The sequence below is a fragment of the Schistocerca cancellata genome, chromosome 3, assembly GCF_023864275.1.
Source record: "Schistocerca cancellata isolate TAMUIC-IGC-003103 chromosome 3, iqSchCanc2.1, whole genome shotgun sequence".
NCBI lineage: Eukaryota > Metazoa > Arthropoda > Insecta > Orthoptera > Acrididae > Schistocerca > Schistocerca cancellata.
The window spans coordinates 632,724,841-632,750,476 of NC_064628.1; the positions used below are offsets into that span (position 1 = coordinate 632,724,841).

Sequence of the window (25,636 nt, forward strand, 5' to 3'; positions counted from 1 at the left end):
AAATACATCAAGATTTCCTTGTACCAAAACACTTACCATTAATGCCCATATTCCATTAAGTCTCAGAAAGGGATCTTTGTGTTTTGTGAGCCCACAAAGCAGATCAACAGCACCAGATTCCAGAATCGGCTCTTTTGAAGGTGAGAATTCAAGAAGAAGATTACACAGTGTTGAGGAAGCAACAGTAAGAATGTCGTCAGAGGCCCCCTGCAGCAATGCCATCAACGGACGCCACACGGAATGGTCCTGAACAAGAACAGTCAGTGAAATCAGTTGCATAATCCTAAAAGCATTTACACATTTACTACAAACATAACAGTGCTCTGAGATACAAACATGAGAATTAGAAGGCTGCAGTATTTATATAGCTGTGGTGTTAATATCGCATGCACTCATTTACCAATCACCTGTACATAACAGCCAGTACAGTGAATTTACTCAGGAATTGATGCTATTCATGTATCAAAACTAATCAGTAGGGACAAATACACTGAGCTAAAAAAATTATGACCATGACTCACCGCAAGATTAAATGCTGGTTGGTGGCACTTCGGGCACGTGACATGGTACGGAAAGAATAAAACACAGCAGAGATGAATAGAGAACGATTCTAGTGAAGATACAGGAAACATGAATAGAGAAATCCACTGACATAAGTGATTTTGACAAATGATACACTGTTACGGCCCAACAAGTACAAACAAGTATCTCGGAAATGGTGAACCTATTCAACTGTTCATGAGCATCTATGGAAAGTGTTTCATGGGCAGTTAAGCCAGGAGTAGCCGGTGTTGGGCATCCACGCATCATCAAAGTACTTGGAAGTCAGTGACTTGCCCACTCCATTAAGCATGAAGGGTGACAATCTGTGACAGATCTGAAAACACAGCACAAAGCTGCTGCCAAAAATCTGACATATTTGCAAATTGATATGTTGCACAAGTGAAATTGACAACAATATTTCTACCTCTTTCTAGATGCGTAATGACTAAAAAGTACTCAAAAATATATACTAAAGGGGATGCACATAAAAAAAGGGGGTTCAAATGGCTCTGAGCACTATGGAACTTAACATCTGAGGTCATCAGTCCCCTGCACATTTACAAACCAGGCAAATGTGCCTGGGAAGCACATAAATGTAAGCTAGCAAAGCAGAAGCAGTTTGACCTTGATGACATGAAACGGCGACAGGAAAAGACAGAAAACGTTAAAATTAAACAGCCTTTCATTAGGAACTCAAGACGATGTATGAAGGTGTTTTGAAAAGTAATGTCTCCAAATTTTTTATGCGATAGCTCTTAAAGCTTTTTAAATAAAACTAACTTTATTAACATTAACTGTGTCTTTATTCATGTCTGTATATTTATTTTTTTAACAAAGTCACCCTGGCAACAAACACAATTCTCCCAACAAAAGACCAGTTTGTTGATACTGTAGCAGTAGAATGTTTGACTTTTGTTGACAGAGCTACAACCTCACCACTGCTTGCACCACTTCATCACTATCAAAGTGAAGTCCTCGAAGATGTTCTTTAAGTTTCGGCAATGGATGAAAATCAGATGGGAACAAATTGGGGCTATGAGGAGGATGAATAATGATAGTACACCCAAGGTGTTAGATTGTTGCATATGTTGCAGCATCCGTGTGTGGTCTGCCATTGTCATGCTGAAGGAGAGGGTGCTCCATGTTTGGACAAACTCTTCGAATTTGTGCTTTCAGTTTTCTGAGGGATTACAGCAAGCTGTTTCTCATACAGCAACATAGTTACATTAAACACTGCAAAAGTGGGAAAATCAACCAAGTAATATGCATGACATGTAATATCTCAACCAATATTGAGAACAAAATAAAAAATTCGGGGCATTACTTTTCAGCAGAAAATTTGGATGTAGAAGAGTTGCAGTGGAGCAATGGAGATTGTATAATTGCAAAGTAGAGTATTAATATGATTTAACAAGTGAGATTCAAATTCCACACACATAATAAAATTTCTTCAGGAAAGTCAACATCCTGCATAGGTTGTTCTTATTTTTGAAAAAAACCTTTTCCATCATGATTTTTCACTGTTAGCTAGTTTCAATCTCTTGGCCATTTTAAAGCTATATAGGTGCAAATTCATCTTGTTTGTCACTATGCCAGCCACACTGAATTCATTTGTTTCATGTTTAAAATAAAACTGCACATGATGTAGTCACTGTCTTCCCTGAAAAAAATCCTAGCACCTGTGGATCCATATACAGGAACCAATGGATTTAGTGTGGCTGATGCTGTCACGGCAACAAAGCAAGGGTTGCATTTCATCATTTTAGAGACATAATTTGCATCTTTTGTTGTTCTGCATAGGTTGTTCTTATTTTTGAAATAAACCTTTTATATCAGGATTTTTCATTATTAACTAGTTTCACCCACATTGGGCATTTTAAAGCTGTATGGATGTAAAGTCCATCTGTAAAATGATAAAATCCAACCATTATGTGAGTTGACAATGCCCAAGGGAGCAAAATTAGCTATTAGCAAAAAATCATGAAATAAAGTGTTTATTTCAAAAATAAAAACAAGCTATGGAGAATAATGACTTCCTCGAAAAAATCTGGTGCGATTGTGGACCCATATACACAGAAGACATAGCAACAAGTATAATGATCAACTATAATTCACTAGACAGGTCTTTTTCCATGGGGTCTTTTTCTGTGTGGGGTCACATATCGGAGCTACTTGCAGTAGAAATACAAAATTTTCATTGGACTGACCATTTTAGCCCAAAATTCTGAGATATTATTGACATTATTAACTTTTAGTTCACTTATAACATGATTTTGGTGCTATGTAGTAAAATAATACATTTATGTCAAAGCTAATATTAATGTCCAATATAAATACAATGAAGCTTTATGGTAGTCATAATTTTGCAACACCTATAAAGGAACACAATATTTGTTTGAATCTACAGAAGGTTATCACATTTGGTAACTAACCAGACAATTTGGCGACAAATAATGAAATCAGTATCTTCCAAAAGTCAGAAGTGTGCTGACCTGAAGGAAGAAGACATTTTCAGTATTATCATTTTTGCTTTATCTTCAGGAGGAGGAAAAGAAAACTGTTTGTACTTCTAGAAGGCTACCTAAGCACTGCCTGATTGCAGCCAAGCAGTGCATGTTGCTGTTTTGCTATGCTGATGGCAGTCTTAAATAAATGTTTATACGTTAGGAATTTTACACATGTGAGTGTACAATTTCTGACATGAACCATTTGTAATGACATACAATGAATAGTGTGCTCCAAAATATTTGTCTCTCCTCCGATAGCTGGGTTGCTGTCTACAACATACAATGAACAAGCCTGAACATTCACATTCATGGAATGAGACATTGATAAATTCACTTTCAATATACAGGATTTCCAGAAACAGTCTGAAATGTCTGTAAGGGTGTTGCAGGTTGATTGTGCTGAGAAATAATTATTTTTAAAAAACTGATATGTTGTGCCATGTCCAAGATAATTAGCACTGAAGTTAGCCAATCAGGCCATTGCACAAACAAATTCAAGCAGCCCACCAGATACAACTAGTGTCAGTTGTTCTCATAGCATAAATGGCAATGCACTAGACTGCTCAGCCTTTGGCTCGGCTTCGATCCTTATTACCATCCCACGTGCAGCTTTTGTTTCACTCTCTTGTTCAGTTTTAGGAAACCAAACAAAGAACACATATGGCAATGGCATCTCTGGTAGGCCACTTGAATTTGCACGTGCAATGGCCTGATTAGCTAACTTCAATGATACTCAACTTGAAACCAGTGCAACATACTGAATTTATTTTCTTAACAATATTATGAAAAGGAAAGTTGCTACTCACCATATAGCAGAGACCGTCCATGCAACTTGCAGACACGTCTACAGTCTCAGATAACGGAAACCACACTTTTCATAATATTGTTAGATTCCATCCTGGATTTTCCATTGTTTGATAACAGTTATTTCTCAGCTGAAGCTACACACCAACACCCTAAGAATTTTGCTGACTGTTTCTGACCATCAGGTGTATTAATAATGGCTGCTAGTTAACGTCTAGTCTAATCTGCCTTGCTCCACTCATTCACACCTGTTGCCCACCGTCAACTGTTCTTTACCTGTATTTTCTTCTACCAGCAGCTGCCCCAAAACTTTTGAGTAAGGAGTCAGTCACCTTAACAGTTTTTCTATAGCCCTATAAAACATTCAGTTCTCAGGCACATGCTACTCATGTTCCTCAGGTTTGCTAATTATCAGGTTATGGTTAGTGTCAACACTTTGGGTGAACAGTGTTTTTGATTTTCAAATATAGAAGGTGGACAAAAATATAGAAACATGGGGAAAAAACATGCCTAATGTGGTACAGGAAAACCACTGGCCTTCAAAACACCTGCCAGACATCTGAGAATGAACAAATAAATACAGCTCCTGTATGGTTTTCAAGGAAATCTTATAGCATTCGTGCTACAAAATAGTGGCAAGTTTAGAAAAATGATGATGGAGGTGGATAGTGATCACAAACCCTTCTCTCCAAAGTAGACTACAAAGGCTCAATAATATTGAGATCTGATGGCTGTGGTGGCCAGGTCAATGCGACAATTCATCCCTGTGCTCACAAAACCAGTTCTGGACAATGGAAGCTGTGTCATCTTTGAACACAGCATCACCACTGGAGAATAAAACACTGTACTATGAGATGGACCTGATCAGCCAAAATGATGGAATAATCCTAGGAAGTAATGTAACCTTGCAGGGCAACCATGGTGCCTATGGAATACCATCATATATATGGCTGCTGAAATGATCACTGAACCCCTGCCATGTTTCAGTCTTAGGATGTAAACTTGGCTAGAAGTTGGAGCAGTGTGAAACGAGACACATCCAATCAAATTAATTTCTTGCATTGTATCACAGTCCAGGTTTCATGGCTTCCATGCCACATTTTCATGTGCATTTGCATCATGGATGAATGGTTTTATAATTTCAGTCTGCCCTCCAATTCTGCCTTTACACAATTCCCTTTATTTTTTTGGTACTGAGAGAGTTCATGAGTGTAACATCCAGTTCTGCAATGACTTTCATAGCTGTCGTCCAATTCTTTTTCATCACAATCTTCTTCAATGGCTGCCTGTCACTATTGCTCAACACATGCTTCTGTCTACATTTGACTTAGTGGATGATGTTTTCCTGCTTTTCCCTGTATGTGGTATAAATCTTCTATACAAATCACTTTGATACGTTGGTTACAGAAGCACCCACACACGAGCATCAACAAGTCATCCACATTTGAATTCACTTAGCTCTGAAGTAATGCATTCACAACTACAAAGAACACTGTTCTGACCATGTCTGACACTCACAACATATTAAGCACTTTACAAACATGTCATTTGTGGTCAAATACAACAGCACAACCTGCAGGATTGGCTAGCATTTGCATTTATGTTCCAGCATGCATTTCATTTCTCAAGGTGTTTCCATATTTTTACTCAACCCCTGTATTTACCTCCAAGCTAAAACCATACAGTCATAACAGCCTTAAAAAGTGTTTCTGACAAGTCTTGTTATGCCCATACCACATAAATGACCATCAGTAGTCACATCTGTATAGGCAGGTAATAGTGTGATAGCTGCCAAGCTACGAACTGGATGGAAAGTATTGGGTATTGGTTGAAACAGACATTATTATTAAAGAAATGAAAATAATCAATAAGTGGACATTATTAGCAGACACTTTATTCTTTGTGATACACTGTAACTGTAACTTTTAGGTTAGAATGCTTTGAAACAACAAATAATTACCTGCCAAATTATACAAAAGGCACAGACATGTAGTATTTCATGATGAAGAATATGGCGCGTATCTTTGAAAGCACAAGTTGCATCCCCCACGGGATGCAACTTAAACACTGAGAAAACACAGATACTGCCACAGAAGATTCTGACCATAAACAACTAAAACTCCTACTTCAGTGCTTTGAAATTTATTGCTCCTGGGCTGTCTGCTTGTATAACACATATTGATTGTTGCAAATAGGAAAATTTTCATTGCAGAAAAGATGCCTAAAAGATAACATATATGAAATATTACTTTGTTTCTTGTCTAGGTTGTTAAGTATATATGCTGTGGCATGTATTCATCTTCAAATGTTATAATGTAGCTTTTTAAAATTTGTTTCACATGATCTTTTGTAGAATTTCGGTGTTAATTATCATAACTGAACATGATGTGAGTGCTATTGATACATTGGAAAACACACACACACACACACACACACACACACACACACACACACACACACACACACACGGCTATTACGTCCCTTCAAGAGGTGAACTGTCTCTCTCATCCTGGAGTTTACGAGACTTGACCTTCCCCAATGAAGAAATTACTAGTTCCAAACGCTAGGTAATACCTACTTTTTACTTATACATGTGCCTATTAGTGGTACCAGGGAGAGCTCAAATGGGATGTGCGGATCACTGAACATTTTGTTGTTCCACGCATGTCATCGTCATAGGAGCACATGGAAATTGCGCAGCTCCATTCTGTATCGACATGCGTTACAGAGTTGTGTTGTTTGCTTTTGTTTGTGGTGCTATGCAGTGTTTGCTGAAAGTTTTGTTTTAAAATACCTGACTGTGCTTAACAAAACAGCAGAAAGACAAAAGGCTTGGATGTAATCATCATTCATCCTCAAAAGACATTCAATTGCAAAACATCTGGATTATGAAGAACCATCAAAAAGATATCTTAAATGTTATGACATCAGACATTTCATTCCTGATGATGACATCCGTGACTTGTGAGCAGAACTTCTTACCTAGGAAAGAACTTAATCCAGATGCAATACCATTACACACCAGGAAGTGTCCCCCAGTGTAAGTGGTAATGCAAATTTAGATAATGTAGTTTCTCCATATAGGGCAGATAGGTAGGAGGCAAGAGAGACCATGCAAAGTGCACTTCAGTACATGGTTAATGTGCCTCCCAAAAAAAAGGGCCAAACGACAGCTACAGATGAGTGACAGTAAACAAATCCAGGAACTTTGTTAATGCATAGAACAATTAGAATATAGGAACAACAGACTGACAGCTTTGTGTGCAACAGTGAGGTATAGTGAGCAGTGCCTGAAACTTAAAGTGAATGCTTGTGTTGAGAAAATAAAACACTAGCAAAACCATCAAATGATGCAAGTGCAGGAGAAGGTGACTGAAATATTAGACAAACAGTTTTCAGGAACACAGATAAACTGCTTGCTGAATGGAAAGGAATAAGTAAAGTGACAAAGAGAAGACTCTTGCAAAGCAGTTACTCTTCATGCTGTATCTAGGAAGTTTTATTTGTTAAAAAACAGGTGTGTTTCCCTCTTCCAGGACTATCAACAATCTAAAGATGGATGTCAGGCCCTTTCAGATGTTTTCCTGGTGTGCATACTGATATGTTGCAGCTGATGAAAGCCCAGTCATCTGTATTGTCAAAAGTTGAACATGTTTGTGTGCTTTCATTCGACGAAATAAACACAGACAGCAGTGTTCCATATGATTCTATGATTATTATGATTATTATTATTATTATTATTATTATTGTATTATAGAGCTCCCCCCCCCCCCCCCCCCCCCAACGTGTTATTTGTCATGCTACACAGTTTGTTTCCAGGATGGAAGCAACCAGTCTGCTACGAACTTGACACATAGCTAATGACAGATCGGTTAAACATTATCACATGTTCCACACAAGATGCTGACTATATAACGTTGTCATGTTTGTGTGTGACCTCAGTACAAAAAATAGATGTGTGTGGAAAGATCTTAATGTGACAGAGACAAATTCCTATTTTCCAAATCTGTAGTAAGAAAATAAATTAATTTGGGCATTTTCAGATGTTCCAAATTTATTTAAATTAAAGAGGAATGGCTTTCTGGATGATAGAATAAGACTTACAGATGGCAAAAATTGTTAATATATGTGTTGTAGAAATACTGCTTGCATTAGATAGGAGTGAAATGAAGTTGTCTCCTAACCAATCACAAATTCACTGCACTGTCAAGGGCAGAGAACATCAAAACGTTTATTTAGCTACGCAACTTTTTTTTTTTAGTATGAAACAGTTAAAACCCTAAGATACCTGATGCCCAAAGAAGAGGAAGCAACAAAGTTTTTTCAGCTTGCAAATGACGCATTTGACATTCTGAATGCCTGAAAATTGAACGAGAAGAATATGTTATCCTGTGGTTATGGGATGCATATGGATGTTCAGAAAAGAATATTAAGGGAACTGTACATGAAAAAATGCATGCAGGCAGTACAAATCATTGGCTCTCATTCCAGAAAGACATCATGACAACTGTTCACTCTTATTTGGACTGTTTTCAGACCTCCAGCCACTGGAGATGAAATATATTTTAACTGCACGATTGAACCAAGCCCCACTGGAAAATTTTTTCTCTCATATAAGAGGACTTGGTCATTTCACTTGAACCCTTCTCAAACTGAAGTGAAATATAAATTATGCCTGCTACTTTGGGTCAAAGTACTCTTAATATTCCTCCACCAAATGAAACTTCAGTAGAGGCAGATGACAGTGATGCTTCTTTTATGTCATATTTATTCGAAGGTATTTCGCGCGGCAAGAGCGAAGCATAGGAAATGGTAGATGGTGCAAAACAATTGCAAGATATTAACTTTCGTCTTGAACCTGCACCAGAAGACTCAGCTGTCAAAGAGGGACCTGATAATTCTGCAGAAGGATTCTGATATGTGGCTGGTTACATTGTGTACTGTACAAAAAGTATGACATACTACAAACACTACCTAGTGATATTTTAAGCCCTTCTGCTACATATGTGGAACATTTTCGCTGGCCTGAGGTCCTACCTCATGATGCTACATAAAGCGTCACAGTTTGAGCCTATTTTTAATTAATTTAATGGCTTAGAAAGTATTTTGAAGGAAATAAATTTGAGGAAAACAATCAACACTGCTGTCCAAACCAAATACGCTGATTTTTCAACAAAAAATCATCAAGCTATTCATTAAAACAAGACTTTTCATTTGCATATGTTTCCTCACTATGAAGCTGAATATGCAAAAGGCGATAGCACTACAAAAAGCGAAAATCCTGACAGTGGCACTCTTAATCCATTGCTAACATCTAAACAGGGAAATCAACTATTTTAAATAATTTTACGAGAACTTGTTGCAGTCATAAGTGGTTGTTTGTACATAAAGAGCCGCTTGCTGTGCCAGCCGCTGCCTTGCTTTGCTCCTGTAGTGATGTCACTACGCCAGTCAATCGCAGTCCAAGTCTCTTCAGGCCCAATCTTCATTTTAATAACCTTGGATGGTACTACAGGGATGTGAGCCATGAGGCAAGGGTTTGGGAGCAGGGGTTGTGTAGGGATGGACAAGGATATTGTGTAGGTTCGGTGGACTGCAGAATACCACTGTGGGAGGGGTGGGAAGGATAGTGGGCAGGACATTTCTCATTTCAGGGCATGACAAGAGGTAGTCAAAACCATGCCGAAGTATTTAATTCAGTTGCTCTAGTCTTGGGTGGTAATGAGTTATGGGGGGAATGCTCCTCTGTGCCCAGACAGTGAGACTTTGGGAGGTCACGGGAGACTGGAAAGATAAGGCACAGGACATCTGTTTTTGTACAAGGTTGGGAGGAGAATTACAGTCTGTGAAGACATTAGTATATTTCAAGAGAGATCGCTTGCCACTGCAGATGCGACTACCACAGATGGCTAGGTTGTATGAAAGGAACTTCTTAGTATGGAAAAAGTGGCAGCTATCGAAGTGGAGGTATTGCATGTTTGGGTGGTTAGTAGGTTTGTATGGACAGAGGTCCTGATGTAGCCATCTTTGAGGTGGAGGTCAACATCTAGGAAGGTGGTTTGTTGGGTTGAGTAGGACCAGGTGAAGCAAATGGGGCAGAAGCTGTTGTGGTTCTGGAGGACTGTGGATAGTGTGTCCTCACCCTCGATCCAGATCGAAAAGATGTCATCAATGATTCTGAACCAGGTGAGGGGTTTAGGATTCTGGATATTTAGGAAGGATTCCTCTGATGGTCCATAAATAGGTTGGGATATGATGGTGCCATGTGGGTGCCCATAGCTGTACCCTGAATTTGTTTGTAGGTAGTGCCTTCAAAGGAGATGTAATTGTGGGTGAGGATACAGTTGGTCAAGGCGACTAGGAAGGAGGTTGTTGGTTTGTAATTCATTGGGCTACTGGGAAAGGTAGTGTTCAACAGCAGTAAGGCCATGGCCATTAGGGATGTTAGTGTAAAGGAAGGTGGCATCAATAGTGATGAGCACAGCACTGTGTGGGGTACAGTAACCGGTAACAATGGGGTCATCCTGAATGGTTGTGTTTATGGACTTTAGGGAGCATGTGGAAGGTAGGAGTGCACAAGAGTGGTAGGGGTGAGCAGAGAGATGGACTCCGGGGAGAGGTTCTGGGATGGGCACAAGGATTTGAGGAGAGACTGGAATGGGGTCACTGTGCCAAAGTTTGTAGGTGGGTGTATCTGACAGCTGGAGGAGTCCTGCAAGGTGGTGGAGCCTTTGTCTGCAGGCAGGATCATAAGGTCATCCTCAGTTTTTAGATAGTGGACTGTGGTTCTTTCTGTGGATGTAAGGTTAGTTTGTATGTTGAGGGATTTGGGGAATGATGGCAAGGCAAGGTTCGAGGTTAGGACATTCCGGAAAGTTAACAGGTGATTTGGGGGCAGTGGGGCTGGATAATGGTTAGATAGAGGAGTGGACTGAAATAGGCAGGGTTCAACATTGGTCTTTGGTTGAGTCTGATTGGTAGAGTTGGTGTTGAAAAGGTGTTTCCACAGTAGGGATCAAACCTCCTACCCCACCCTCCAAAACTCCGTCCCACTACCACACAGAATCCAGACCCTAACCTTTATATACATAAACTATAAATTATAACTTTGGCTATCCACCATTTTCTTCACCCACCCCCAACCACCCTTCCTTCCTCTTTAGATCTGAAAATGAGGTATTCATCAGATCCAAATCAATCATAAAAAGAACTGATCCAGAGTGTGTCTTATTTCATTATTTCTTTTTCCTCTAGTAATGGACTTCATGTGTTTACTTCATCATCCTAAAGACCAGGTACCATTTTTCAGCTTGTGCCTTGTTCATAGACTTATGACCACAGCAGTTGAGTCCCATAGTGCTCAGAGCCATTTGAACCTTGTTCATAATCAGCCATATTACTAGCCAAAAATGTGGCATTATTCTGCAACAATACAAATTTGTAGTAGCCACATACTGCTAGTGCAATGTTTGACACCATATCTGAATTTAAGAGCTTTGTCTTAAGAAGTACTCTGAAACTGTCAGATAAAGTTCTGAATTATAATCAAATATTCTCCACAATAATGTTACCTGCTTATACTTTCATGTATACTCATTGATTAAAACTACTCATTATCTGGAAATTGTCACATATGTTTCCACTGCAGCCAGTGACAGTTAAATTGACTGCTGTCAGTGTTCTGTAACTTAAACACTTCAATTGAACTCACACTCTGTTGTCACTCATTAACTAATTTTAATCAGACTGTAGTAGTTTCATGTCACACAAACATATATATGATTTAAATTCATAGTCAGCATATTGTCCTCAGTCTTTTCCATTCATATGTTTTCTTTCAAAACAAATAGTACCAACACGGCAGTGGCTACATGTTTTCCCCCAAACAAATACACTTTGAAAAGTGTCAACTAGTGGCCACAAATACTATCTAGTGGATGGACACAGTCTGGAGACCATCACATAAAACCCACTGTGGTGAGGTCACCACACAGTTTTGAAATTAATTTCACCAATATTGACTCTCGGGTGGATGGACTAGTACTTGGTCTCAAGACCATTCAAAATGGACATGTAGCTTAATTGTACCTTGACATAAATATAACAGAAAATGCACAAGATGGTGGTGTATGTTGTGGAAGTATTACAAATGGGCTTTCCTTGGATATGTGATTGTTCCAGAAGGCGTCATCATAACTGAAACTGTGTCAGTATTATTGATGATCACTTTCATATTTTTTTCATTGGGGACACTGGCTATCCAACAAGGCCAGAATAATGCTTCTCTGGTTAGAGGAGCTTGGCAACTAGGCACCACTTGATGTTTTAGACCACAAATTTGATGAATATCAGCTCTATAAAACACACACAGCTTACTAGCTAGCTGCAATCCTGTAACCCACCTGCTAGTAATCATACAGCAAATGTATTAATTGGTCAGCAAGTATAACTGCAATTGGCCATATAGAGAACTTGTAGAACTGATGCCATTATTGTTACAGTTTTTTGTGTTGTAATGGGCGATACATGATACTAATTCAGTTGTGACAATGTTCTACCTGATCAGTGTATATTACAGAGGACATTTATGGAAATAGAGCAACAGAAAAATATAGGTTGGATAATGATCATCTATATAAGAACATATCAGTCCTAACCCAACAGATAAGTCATTGAGCAGACAGGCATATGGAAATGAATTGCCAGTTAAGGTTAGCCCCATTTGCAATAAGTGCGCATACACACACACGTGCATGCATGTATAAGCACCCCACCCCCCCTCCCCCCCACACACACACAAGGAGAGGGAGAGTTTTGCAAGCCAGCAAAACTGCAAAATAAATTGCTATGCAAACATACTCATGGAATGTGAACATATGCTTTCCCGGCGTATACAGCTGGTGAAGAGTTCTTGGGCTTCCAGCTGGGTGGTGGTGTCTTCAAACAGTTTGTAGATACCGCCACCTGGTTGGAAGCCCAAGAACTTCACCATACTCACGGAAGTATTAGATGTAATGAGAGAGAGAGAGTGTGTTTTGCAATCCAGCTTTATTTATTTTTTAAGATAAATGGATGAACTATTCATTGTTATGCAAACATACTCACAGAAGTATTCCAAGTGATAAATTTGTCTGTATTTGATGTATCACATTAACCATGCAATGAATTTTCTCCTTCAGTTTCTTCAATGGGTAGGACTTGGGGTTTGGTAACATACACCATTTCTTTAAATATCTTTACAGCAAATGATGTCCGAAATTATTTGCTGTGGAAGTATTTATAGAAAACACATATATTACCACCCTTGACAAGTGGAGCAGCATGATACATGGATTACCAACCCGGTCAAGTGGAGTAGCAGAATACAGATGTTGTCACAATGGGACGTAACACGTTCAGAAACTGGTGGTTCATAATTTTAACTGAAACCTAGTTGTATGTTTAATTCTGCTCTCTAGTTGGAATCACACATGATAGTTTGCAGTGTATTAGTGGCTAAAAATCCCAATACAGCGATCTTTGTTCATTGTCACTGCATGATCCTTCTCTTGGGAAAGAACAGACCAATGATCCTAACAAATTGACGTCATACCACAGTATCATTTTTTCTTTGTTATAGTTTGTCGGAATTATTGCCTAGTGCATTCCAAAAATTTCGTTTGTTCTTAAAACTGGATTAATCACCACAACACCCAGTATTTTCAGCAAACAGTTTGAAGGTCCTGGCGGAGTTCAGGATAATCTGGAAGTATACTTATTATCAATTAAAGCAGACAAATCTAATAAATCACACTTCCAGCATAGCCTGTGCACAAGCCCTTTAGATTACATAATCATCACTGCACAACTTTGCCAAAAAAAATCATTTTCAGGCATGAAAATTTAAGTCCGGATGCATAACTCTTATTACTGACTGAATGTGCAGATGCTAGGCCTGAAAGTGCTGATGAACAGCAAATGCTGTCCTTAGTTTCCATACTGGAAGGCAGTCTGTGATTTCCCTGCTAATGCTTTAATGCAAAAGCAACCCGGCAAAAATGTTCACCCATAATAAGACTGTATCAAATGCGAAAATAAATACATGAAATCCACAAGATATTGTCAAAATTGATGATGAGTACAAACGACACAAGCCTTTCTTCAAATATTCCTGTATTACAAATGTTGGATGTATAAAATTACACAGCATCACACAAACTAAAATACTATCAAAAAAAGTGTTCATCCTCAGTCTATTCATTTTCATTAAGTGACAATGTTGCCATAATACTATGGCATTCAACTGACCAGTGGGCAAAATTGCCATGGTAGCAACATGAGAAAAGACAGGAAATCAAAATACAATAAAATACCTGGAATGTTGTTCGCAGCTGCTGTACAGAGCGTGACAGGGAATGCAGACACCTGACAGCTGCCAGTCGTACTTTTGGGCATGGATCTTGAAGTCCACTCACTATGTGGTCCATAAGATTGTCTGTATCAATAATTTTCTTTCGTATATCCTCATCATTTGCTCCCAGTGAAGCAAATGCCTGAAAAATCAGTTAGTAAAATGATATTACTGTTGTGAACTCCTTTCACAGCCAAATTCAGTCTATGTTTAAATTTTCTTTGTGTTTTGCTGCACAAAGTAATGAATTGAATCCTTCATTTTTGTCATTACTGCAGATGATCATTGTTAAGGTGATGAATACTACTTTCAGTGTGCTAATACTCCTTGTCGATATACTACTGAATGTTGATCTGTGTAATTACTACATAGTAAAAGCTATATATGTTCATTTGATATGAAATTATAGAAGGAAGGATATTGATTTTATTTTATTGGTTGGTTTCAATGAATCAGATGGTTTGTGTTGTCAAAATGTAGTAACAACAAAACTGACAATGGCAGAATATCAAAATTAGTCACAGTACAATTGCACAGTCACAAACAGCCCGCATGACACCTAGGCCGAACACACTATTATAAAGAAGAAATAAAACTTCAAGAGATTTCAAATAATTTGTTAGTACAAAATATGGTGATGCACTCCAACAGGAGCTACAATAAATGCTGGCAGTAAGCAAAAGAAAAAATGTCACTGAGTGGCAATCAGTCCAGGTGTGGACATGGAAGTAAACACAGTAAGAGAACTGAATTCATTGTGTCTTTCTAAACACTGCCAACAATCAGACTCTGAGTCCATTAGTGCAATAAGTAAGATTGAACATACAAAAGGCTGCAGTCAGGTCCAAATTTTGGCCTGGCACACAACTTTCATTTGCCACTAATGTTTCACTGCTGAATACATTCTAAGAGTACAAAGGCTGTCATCTCACAGCTGTAGTAGTGGCACCATAAGCAGGTGGGTGTGCAGGTGTTTTTTTCCTTAATTTTTTACATCACAGAACCCATATTACAGTTTTTCTTTACAACAGAAGGAAATCTAAGACATTCAGCCAAGGTTTTCCACAGTTGTAATATCTAGTAATATCTATTTTTAGCACACCTAGTGATATCTACTTTTAGCACACAGTCAATACATTTGTGACTTTCACACATAATCATTGCACTCTTGCAGCAAAGTAATTAATGTTTAATGGGTGACTGTGCCTTGTGGTAAGACAGCAATGCATAAAAATAAATGAAGCTGTAAAGTGATCTCATAAAATTTACTCTTCTTCACTGTGTGAGGCATAGGAGTCAGATACCAAACTTTGTTCTGCTTATTTAACAGAACTGTCTTTACTTTGTTTCAATGTGAGTTTTCTGATAAACTAACAATGGATATTACAATTAACCAAATATAAATGAATACACTTTCAATGACATCACTGCATATACTTGGATTGCACAGTTGACACGTCAGAAACAGATATCATGAAAGTGCATATAATTCTTTTGGGAATTTAATAATGTAGGGAAAGATACTCATAGATTGCTACTTACCACAAAGAAGACATGTAAAGTTGCAGACAGGCTTCATATACATTAGAACTAGGCAGAGCAAAATCAGAGTTTGCATGGCACTAGGTATCTCAACACTCGGAGTCACGGTTACCTGAATATATCACCCTAAAACTGTTCCATAGATTGCAACAACTGTTCTACAGTGGTCCACACCTCCAGTGCTGTTATCACCCAACTTAATGGACTGTCAGCGGGTGATGTCTGAACTGGTCACTGTAGCAAGTAGATATCTATAATACCAATATTGCTGGCCCCTGCTTCGATCACAAGCAAGGTAGATTATTCCTAAACATTGAGATGGCACAATAAAGTGCCGAAACTGGTTGTATAATAAAATAAGTTTGAAAATTGATAGCTGAAAGGAATTTAATTTGAGATCATCAATCGAACAGCCGAGTCCCGTGACCATCGCTAAAAAAATGGACATACAGAGACTTAAAGTGTTTCGCTTCTATTCACTGGTGACATTGTGCTGTAGTAACACATTCCCATTATTCTCTGTTCATTTGCCATAAATTCATAAAACTGTGTTCTTAGACTGTATGTTAATCACAGGTTTAGAGATTAACCCTTTTAGTGCCAAATACGATCTGATCGTGATCCAGATTTTCGGCAAAAAATGCCAGTAACGATCTGATCATGATGCCTTTCTCATTCGCTAGGAAATACTAACAACTTTGCCTTCAAGCGCGGAAAAAATGAATGAGAAAGGCATCACGATCAGATCGTTACTGGCATTTTTCGCCGAAAATCTGGATCACGATCAGATCGTATTTGGCACTAAGAGGGTTAAATGAGTAAATAAATGGATTATATATGTACAGTTTTATATGCTTTAACACACTTGAGAGAAAAGAATTGATTGGAATTCTGCATCTACAATAGTGGCATACATATCGATTTTCAGTTGTGCTACTGATGAAAAACAATTAAACTTGCTGAATTTCTAATACAAAACCTTTCTAAACGTACCCTGAATGCTGCATGTTTCATGTCCTGAGCTACACGCATCTCTTGTTCAGTGCGTGATGGGCTGAGGCCATTGGTGTCTGGCTGATAGCGTAACAACTCAGCCAGTGTTGAAACAAGATGATTTGAGATTGAGGCCAATCTCTGTAATTCTGTGTCCACCTCTGTTAAGTATGCCAATGTCTCAGCTGCCAGCACACGTTCTGTGTTTGGACGATCTTTCTTACACAACCTCACCTAGGACAGAATGCAAGTCATAGCACATCTATTTTCAGAATTAAAACACATTTATTTTTTTATACAGACAATGGAGGTATCTTCAATGGCCATAAGAAAGTAATAAATATGATTCACTGATTTTTTTCCCCTCTTGAATAAATCGGTCTATTCTTCGGTGGTACAGAAAACTCTTAAGAAAGAAAAATAAGATGGCAAAGATATAAAACAAAGATTACAAGACTAAATACCAGACTGCAGCAAGGTTAGTGCACGAAAATAGTAGTTTGATGGTGGTAGAACTAAAAATCATTTGGAATGAGAGCTAGCAGAAACAGAAATACATTTCAATGACTTTCGTAACCAACAATTGCGGGAAGATAAAGAAACAAAAATTAAAATGAAATGGAAAAAAGCATGAAAGGACTCACATAAAACACCAACAATATAAGTCATCGTGAAAATAATGAGATGTTTCAATGTCATTCTAATCTCACACCATAAAAAACTGCCTAGATTCATATTCTTGTTTACAGGCTACAGACTGGGGAGCATTATCTCATCATCAGTCAAGATCTTGATTGCTGACTGGATTCTTTGATTTCAAGACTAGGAAGTGTAACAAGCTACTTAATCTGGATCTGGTTAGTGGTTGCCTCAAGCACACATACGAACACAAACTCTCTCTCTCTCCCTCCTTTGCCAGCTAAACTTTTGTTCCTACTTGTCTGCCCATTATCCAACTCCTGCCCTATCCAGCCTCACATGGATATACACTCTTGGGGGGGGGGAGAGTGAGAGGGAGGGGGAGGGGGAGAGGGAGAGAGAGGGAAAGGGAGAGAGGGGAGGGAGGGGGGAGGGAGGGGGGGGAGGGAGAGGGGAGGGAAGGAGAGAGGGAGAGGGGAGGGAAGGAGAGGGGAGGGAAGGAGAGGGGATGGAAGAAGAGTGGGTGAGAGGGAGAGGGGGTGAGAGGGAGAGGAGGAAGAGGGAGAGGGGGAAGAGGGAGAGGGGTGGGAAGGAGAGGGGAGGGAAGGAGAGGGGGAGAGGGGAGGGAAGGAGAGGGCGAGAGGGGAGGGAAGGAGAGGGGGAGAGGGGAGGGAAGGATAGGGGGAATAGGGAGAGGGGAGGGGGAGGGGGAATAGGGAGAGGGGAGGGAAGGAGAGGGGGAAGAGGGGAGGGAAGGAGAGGCGGAAGAGGGAGAGGGGGAAGAGGGTGGGATATGGGGGGAGGGAGATGGAGAGGGGGAAGAGGGAGGGAGATGGGGGGAGGGAGATGGAGATGGGGAGGGGGAGGGAGATGGGGAGGGAGGGGGAGAGATACGCGGAGAGAGGGAGGGGAGGGGATGGATGAGAGAGGGAGGGGAGGGGAGGGGGAGGGGATGGAGGAGGGGGAGAGGGAGGGGAGGGGGAGAGGGATGGAGGAGGGGGAGAGGGATGGAGGAGGGGGAGGGATGGAGGAGGGGGAGGGGAATGAAGGGAGAGAGAAGGGGGAGAGGGGGAGGTAGGGAGGGAGGGAGGGAGGGAGGGAGGGAGGGAAGAAGAAGAAGAAAACGTGCAATAACAGCATTATCCAAATGGGAAGCAAATTGGTAGATGTGATGTACATGGACAGACAAACAAATGATTAAAATTTCAGAAAACTGGTTCATTTATTCAAGACAAAGACCTTCACAAATTGAGCAAGTCAATAACGTGCTGGTCCACTTTGGATTTTGGCAATCTATGTCACGAATTGCACAGAATTTGGCACAATATCCCCCAGGAGAACATCCAACAACTCTAGCAATCAATGCCAAGCTGAATAACTGTTCACACAAGTGACAGAGATGGGTCAACACATTATTGATTTGCTCCATTAGTGAAACTCTTTCTCTTGAATATATCATCCTATTTTCTGAAATTGTAATCATTTGTTTGTCACATTTATTGATTTCCATTCCATTTGGATAACTCCTTCATTGTGCATCATTTTCCTTTGTCCTAAGAGAGTATTACTTCCTAAACGCAGGTGACATGCCTTATATTGTGCCACGATGGTAAAAAAAAATAATGCCTGAAACAATGAGCAAATCAAGATAGGCCCTGTTTCTGCATCACAAACACAAATCTATGTCAGTTTAATGTACAAACATGTGTATTAATGAAACAATTTTTATTACAACAGAAGATATGGGACACAACACAAATAATAATAAACATAGCTAAGTGTTGTCTTACCAAACATGGAAGTGTTTTGTATAGTATCTTGGGGTCTTCTGCACTAATTGCACCAGCTCTGTGCATATATGTTATACATCTAGCAGCTGCCATTTGCATCTCACTCGGCTTGTCTCTTGCCATTAATGACACCAAGATGTCTGGCACTGATTTGCCACCATAACTGTTGAAATAAGATCAAAAAACACAAATGCATAAGACAAAAGCTGATAATCCACAATGTCATTCACACATCACAAATATCTTACCTTCAATTACATGTAAAGCTGCTAAAACAAAAACATGCAGACAAAAACTGTAGATCAAAATTCTTTTCTTCTCTTTTGTCATATTCTATTGGTTGAAGATTGTCCTAAGCAATACCCTGTAGCTAAACAAGTCATAGTCAAAAGTAGTCTTTTTGTCTGTAAGCAGTCAATCAGACTGCTGGTAATTGCCAGGAGTGACTCACTAACAGCCACATGTGCTGCATCAGAAACTAACCATCAAACATTAGCCCACTGAAGGAGACAAATACCCAAAATGTAACACCTGTAGCCACTAGCCATCTGTAACAAAACCAAGCAGCAGCTGAGTGTGACCTTGTGGAGGTAGTACTGCCAAAGAATCTAGACTGAAATCGCAATTGCAAAGGTCTCAGTTGGCCTGACCTAGACACAGTGAAGTTGGTTGGTTTTGGGGAAGGAGACCAGACAGCGAGGTCATCAGTCTCATCGGGTTAGGGAAGGACGGGGAAAGAAGTTGGCTGTGCCCTTTGAAAGGAACCATCCCGGCATTTGCCTGAAGCGATTTAGGGAAATCACGGAAAACCTAAATCAGGATGGCCGGACGTGGGATTGAACCGTCGTCCTCCTGAATGCGAGTCCAGTGTCTAACCACTGCGCCACCTCGCTCGATCAGACACAGTGAAGTCCACGTTACCAAACATTCTTAGGCAATAACTACAGAAGCCATTACACTCATGTTGGCAGGATTTATCTCACTTTATTCACTAAATTTCTGCCAAGTACATTAACATACTACTTCCACAGCACTTTTCTGCAAACAGAGTATGCCCATTACCATCATTAAGAGAATTGTTTACATATACGTTTAAGGATAAGTACTATACCATCCACACAGAAGCTTCAATACAACATTAGATACTAGTGAATACTGAACATGGAGCAGGTGTTCCGGTGCCTACTCAAACACCCATTGTACTTCTTCAACCACATTTGACAAATTGGTGCCTAGGACACCAACACCGTACAACTCCACTGCTGGTACACCCATTGCCAACATACATGGTGCTGAATAACCCACATACACCTATAGGGGCAGACACCAGTGGTGTGCCCAGAAGTGGTGTGGCTCCAAAGGGTACCCTCATACTACTAAATTCCATTATGTTAAGGGTCACCACTTCAAACATCTGTCATAATGTACTACAACTTGCATATTCATTTTATCACTGTCAGAAACTAAACTGCCTCTTGATGCTGAAATTATGATACACTCAGATGAAGACCTGTCACCTCACTAACAATTATCAAAATGGGCCACAAATGATTATAAAGGGAGTATGAACATAAAAAAAATGGCTACTAACAGCTGAACCATTCACAGTAATGTACGAGGGTCACTCCAAAAGAAATGCACACTATTTTTGTAAAAATACAGTTTTCATTCTGCATGTGTGAAAGTTTTACAGTGTGTAGATACATCCTTCCCACTTGGTTTGAAAATTAGTTCAACCTGTTCCCGTGAGTAGCGCCATCACAGCATGTCTTCAAGATGGCTGTGACACTTGAGAGAGAGAGAGAGAGAGAGAGAGAGAGAGAGAGAGAGAAGGAAGAAGAAGAATGGGTAAAGACGAGCAGATGCGCTGGTAGAGGGCTGCAAATTCACAGAGTAGGAGATGGAATGACAGGATAGAGGGGGTTGAAACTGTTGAGGGGAGTGTGTGGGGAGTGTGTGGGGACAGTATGATACCGTAAGTTGAGGCCAGGATAATTACAGGCACAGAGAATGTGTTTTAAGGGTAACTCCCTTCTGCACAGTTCAGAAAAGCTGGTGGTGGAGGGAAGGATCCAGTTCACTTGAGTAATGAAGCAGCCATTTAAATAAAGTGTGTGATGTTCAGCTGCATACTGTGCCACATGGTGATCCACTTTGCTCTTGGGCACAGTTTGGCGGTGGCCATTCAGCCTGATGGACAGCTGGTTGGTAGTCACATCAACATAAAAAGCTGTGCAATGATTGCAGCAAAGCTGGTAAATGACATGGCTTCTTTCACAGGTGGCCCGAGTGCTGATGGGGTATGATAAACCTGTGACAGGACTGGAATAGGAAGAGCTGGGTGGGTGGATTGGACAAGTTTTGTACCTGGGTCTTCCACAGGGGTATGATTCTTGTGGCAAAGGGTTGAAATTTGGAGTGGCATAGGGATGGACTAGGATGTTGTGGAGGCTGGGTGGGCAACAGAACACCACTTGAGGAGGGGTGGGAAATATCTCAGGTAGAATGTCCCTCATTTAAAGACACAGTGATAGGTAATCCAAGCCATGGTGAAGGATATGGTTCAGTTGTTCCAGTCAAGGGTAGTACTGGGTAATGAATGGGACACCCCTTTGTGGCTGGCTCTTGAGCGTGGTGGGATGATTGGGGTGTGAGAACAAATGGCACGCGAGATCTGTTTGTGGACTAGATCTGGGGGATAGTGCCTGTTAGTGAAGGCCTTGGTGAGACCCTCAGCATACTGAGCAAGAGAGTTTTTGCGACTGCAGATACGCCGTCCCTGGATAGCCAGGCAATACGGGAGGGATTTTTTGGTGTGAAAGGCATGACAGCTGTCAAAATCTGGTACTGTTGGTGGTTGGTGGGTTTAATGTGGACAGAGGTGTGGATGGAGTCATCAGGAGGACCACGTGAAGTGGATGGGAGAGAAGGTGTTGAGATTGTGTAGGAACAAAGATAGTGTGTCTTGACCCTGAATCCAGATCATGAAGAAAGCATCAATGAATCTGAAACAGACAAGGAGTTTGGCGTTTTTGGAGGCTAGGAAGGTCTGCTCTAGATGGGGCATAGAAAGGTTGGCATAGGAGGATGCCATGCAGGTGCCCATGGCTGTGCCACAGATTTGTTTATATACCTTCCCTTCAAATGAGAAGTAGTTGTGGGTCAGGATAAAATGAGTTAGGTGTATGAGTAATGAAGTAGTGGGTTCGGAGTCTGAAGGACGTCGGAGAAAGTGGTGTTCAACAGCGGTAAAACCATGGGCATGAGGGAAGTTGGTATATAGGGAGGTGACATCAACAGTGATGAGTTGGGATCCAGGAGGTAAAGGGGTGGGGATGGTGGAGAGTCGGTGTTAAATACAATTACATTTACCATAGTGTCTGCAGATAATATTGGCAAAAATAAGGAGTACAGGATTCGCAAATGTTACATAAATGAAATGTTCATAGATCGACATTTGTGCCATTGACCACAAGGAAAATCACAGAACATGCACTGGGCAAGAAGCACCAATTATACAGGGTGAGTCACCTAACATTACTGCTGGATATATTTCGTAAACCACATCAAATACTGACGAATTGATTCCACAGACCGAACGTGAGGAGAGGAGCTAGTGTAATTGGTTAATACAAACCATAAAAAAATGCACGGAAGTATGTTTTTTAACACAAACCTACGTTTTTTTAAATGGAACCCCATTAGTTTTGTTAGCACATCTGAACATATAAACAAATACGTAATCAGTGCCGTTTGTTGCATTGTAAAATGTTAATTACATCCAGAGATATTGTAACCTAAAGTTGACGCTTGAGTACCACTCCTCCACTGTTTGATCGTGTGTATCGGAGAGAACTGAATTACGTAGGGATCCAAAGGGAACGGTGATGGACCTTAGGTACAGAAGAGACTGGAACAGCACATTACGTCCACATGCTAACACCTTTTTAATGGTCTTTTTCACTGACGCACTTGTACATCACCATGAGGGGTGAGGTACACGTTCAACGGGCGTTTCATAGGACATGGAGGACGCATAAATTGGCCAGCCTGTTCTCCTAATCTTACACCTTCTTTCTGTGGGGTACGTTAAAGGAGAATGTGTACCGTGATGTGCCTACAACCCCAGAGGATATGAAACAATGTATTGTGGCAGCCTGCGTCGACATTACACCAGATGTACTGCGGCGTTTACGACATTCATTACGCCAGAGATTGCAATTGTGTGCAGCAAATGATGGCCACCACATTGAACATCTATTGCCCTGACATGTCGGGACACACTCTATTCCACTCCGTAATTGAAAACGGAAACCACGTGTGCACGCGTACCTCACCCCTCATGGTAATGTACATGTGCGTCAGTGAAAAAGATCAATAAGTAGGTGTTAACATGTGGACGTAATGTGCTGTTCCAGTCTCTCCTGTACCTAAGGTCCATCACCATTCCCTTTGGATCCCTACATAATTCGGTGCTCTCCGATACACATGATCGAACAGCGGAGGAGTGGTACTCAAGCGTCAAATTTAGGTTACAATATCTCTGGAGGTAATTAACATTTTACAATGCAACAAACGGCACTGATTACATATTTGTTTATATGTTCAGATGTGCTAACAAAACTAATGGGGTTCCATTTAAAAAAATGTAGGTTTGTGTTAAAAAACATACTTCCGTGCATTTTTTTATGGTTTGTATTAACCAATTACACTAGCCCCTCTCCTCACGTTCGGTCTGTGGAATCGGTTCATCAGTATTTGATGTGGTTTATGAAATATATCCAGCGGTAACATTAGGTGACTCACCCTGTATATATATATTGGGAGATTGGAGAGGGAAAGGCAACTCACTCACCCTTCACAACCTTTCCCAAACTCTTTGCCATTACAAATGTCTGCTTGTGTCTGTGTATGTGCGGATAGATATGTGTGTGTGTGTGTGTGTGTGTGTGTGTGTGTGTGTGTGTGTGTGTGTGCGCGCGCGCGCGCGCGAGTGTATGAAGCAACTGTTTGTTGTGAAAGCTTGAATTTTGTGTGTATGTTTGTGTGTCTATCGACCTGCCAGCGCTTTTGTTTGGTAAGTCTCATCATCTTTGTTTTTAGATATATTTTTCCCACGTGGAATGTTTACCTCTATTATATTCATATCATTAATTTGAACCCAACAATTACGTTTGTTATTGTCACTGTTGCATTTCGAAATCTTTTCTGTCGTCTTATTTTCACTTTCTGTTTTTGCCAGTAGTTTCACTTGGTATTCACCTTCTCCTTTTTACCGTAATCTACTATACAATTTTATCCCGCCGATATATACTCAATAATACATAATACGTAACAATACGTAACCCACTTCCAAACCATAACCAAAAAATTTTTTTTTCCGCTTTCAACACTACCACTGCTATAAAATCCACCGTTTCTAGTTCACAAACAGTTTCTTTCACCTATTAAACAACCATTTCGGCTAGTTCTAATAACTTTTGCTTTATTTCCATTTCCGGTTTTCTCGCATCACTGATCATTTTTAGCCGCTTCCCACAGGTTTTAACGTCATCATTTCTTCGTCAGACAATTGTTAGCCTCATTTTCATAATCTGCCATCACAAAACCACTCCTTTTAATACATTTACACGTAGTTTTTTCGAAATTTTCCCGAATTTCTCCACCCTTTAACGTGTTTTGGCGGCAACACAACCACCTAACCTTTATACACATCGTTGTCTACCTACACAAGTTCACCACAGGATCAACATAGCCCAGCTCTAACCAACACTTTTTCGCCTTTTTTCACACCAGATCTCCAGTTGCCTTCTAGCTCACCTTTATCTCTCCCCATATATTTTTATTTTCATTTTAGCCTCATGTTACACTTTCAACCTTCTAATACCATGTCACCCTCACAACAACCCCACAACGACCCCATTAAGTTTTATTTACATTCCCTCCGCAAACATGCCTTCGCCCTAGCCAGATTACACTCCCATATTTTATTTTCTCAGGCTTGTCTGACATTTGGCATTACCCCCAAAGGCCTCACACTTAAAGTTCCCATCTCTGGCTGCAACCCTTCTTTCCATCAGTCCCTATACCAGTTCCAAACTGAACAATCCATTGCCCTCACCCACCTAATCCTTCACCTACACATCAACTCAGCCAATGAACACACCCGTCAACTCCTATCCTTAATAAAAGTCCTCAATCTTTCCTCTCCCACATCCACACCGGCTGTTCAGAGCATCCTCCTACAGGCCAACCACAAATTAGAACAGCATGCCACCCTCCACCTTAAAAAACTATCCAATCTCCTGGTTTCCCACCTCCGGAAAGGCAACTCACTCACCCTTCACAACCTTTCCAGCAAACCTCAACCTCCTCTCATTGCACACAGACCCAGTCTCTCCCATCTACTCAATCTCCCACTTCCAGCT

The 25,636-nt window shown here is 40.4% G+C and overlaps 1 protein-coding gene across 1 annotated transcript in view; it reads right to left on the reverse strand.

Moving 5' to 3' along the window:
* LOC126175565 (armadillo repeat-containing protein 8-like) overlaps window positions 1–25,636 on the reverse strand; it is a 117,582-nt gene that overhangs the window by 73,617 nt on the left and 18,329 nt on the right. The window contains exons 6-9 of the mRNA XM_049922421.1: window positions 19,209–19,371; window positions 16,780–17,013; window positions 14,207–14,386; window positions 37–246 (exon numbers count right to left, since the gene is read on the reverse strand). Of these exons, the coding sequence (XP_049778378.1) occupies window positions 37–246; window positions 14,207–14,386; window positions 16,780–17,013; window positions 19,209–19,371 (787 nt within the window). The remainder of the gene's footprint in view (window positions 1–36; window positions 247–14,206; window positions 14,387–16,779; window positions 17,014–19,208; window positions 19,372–25,636) is intronic.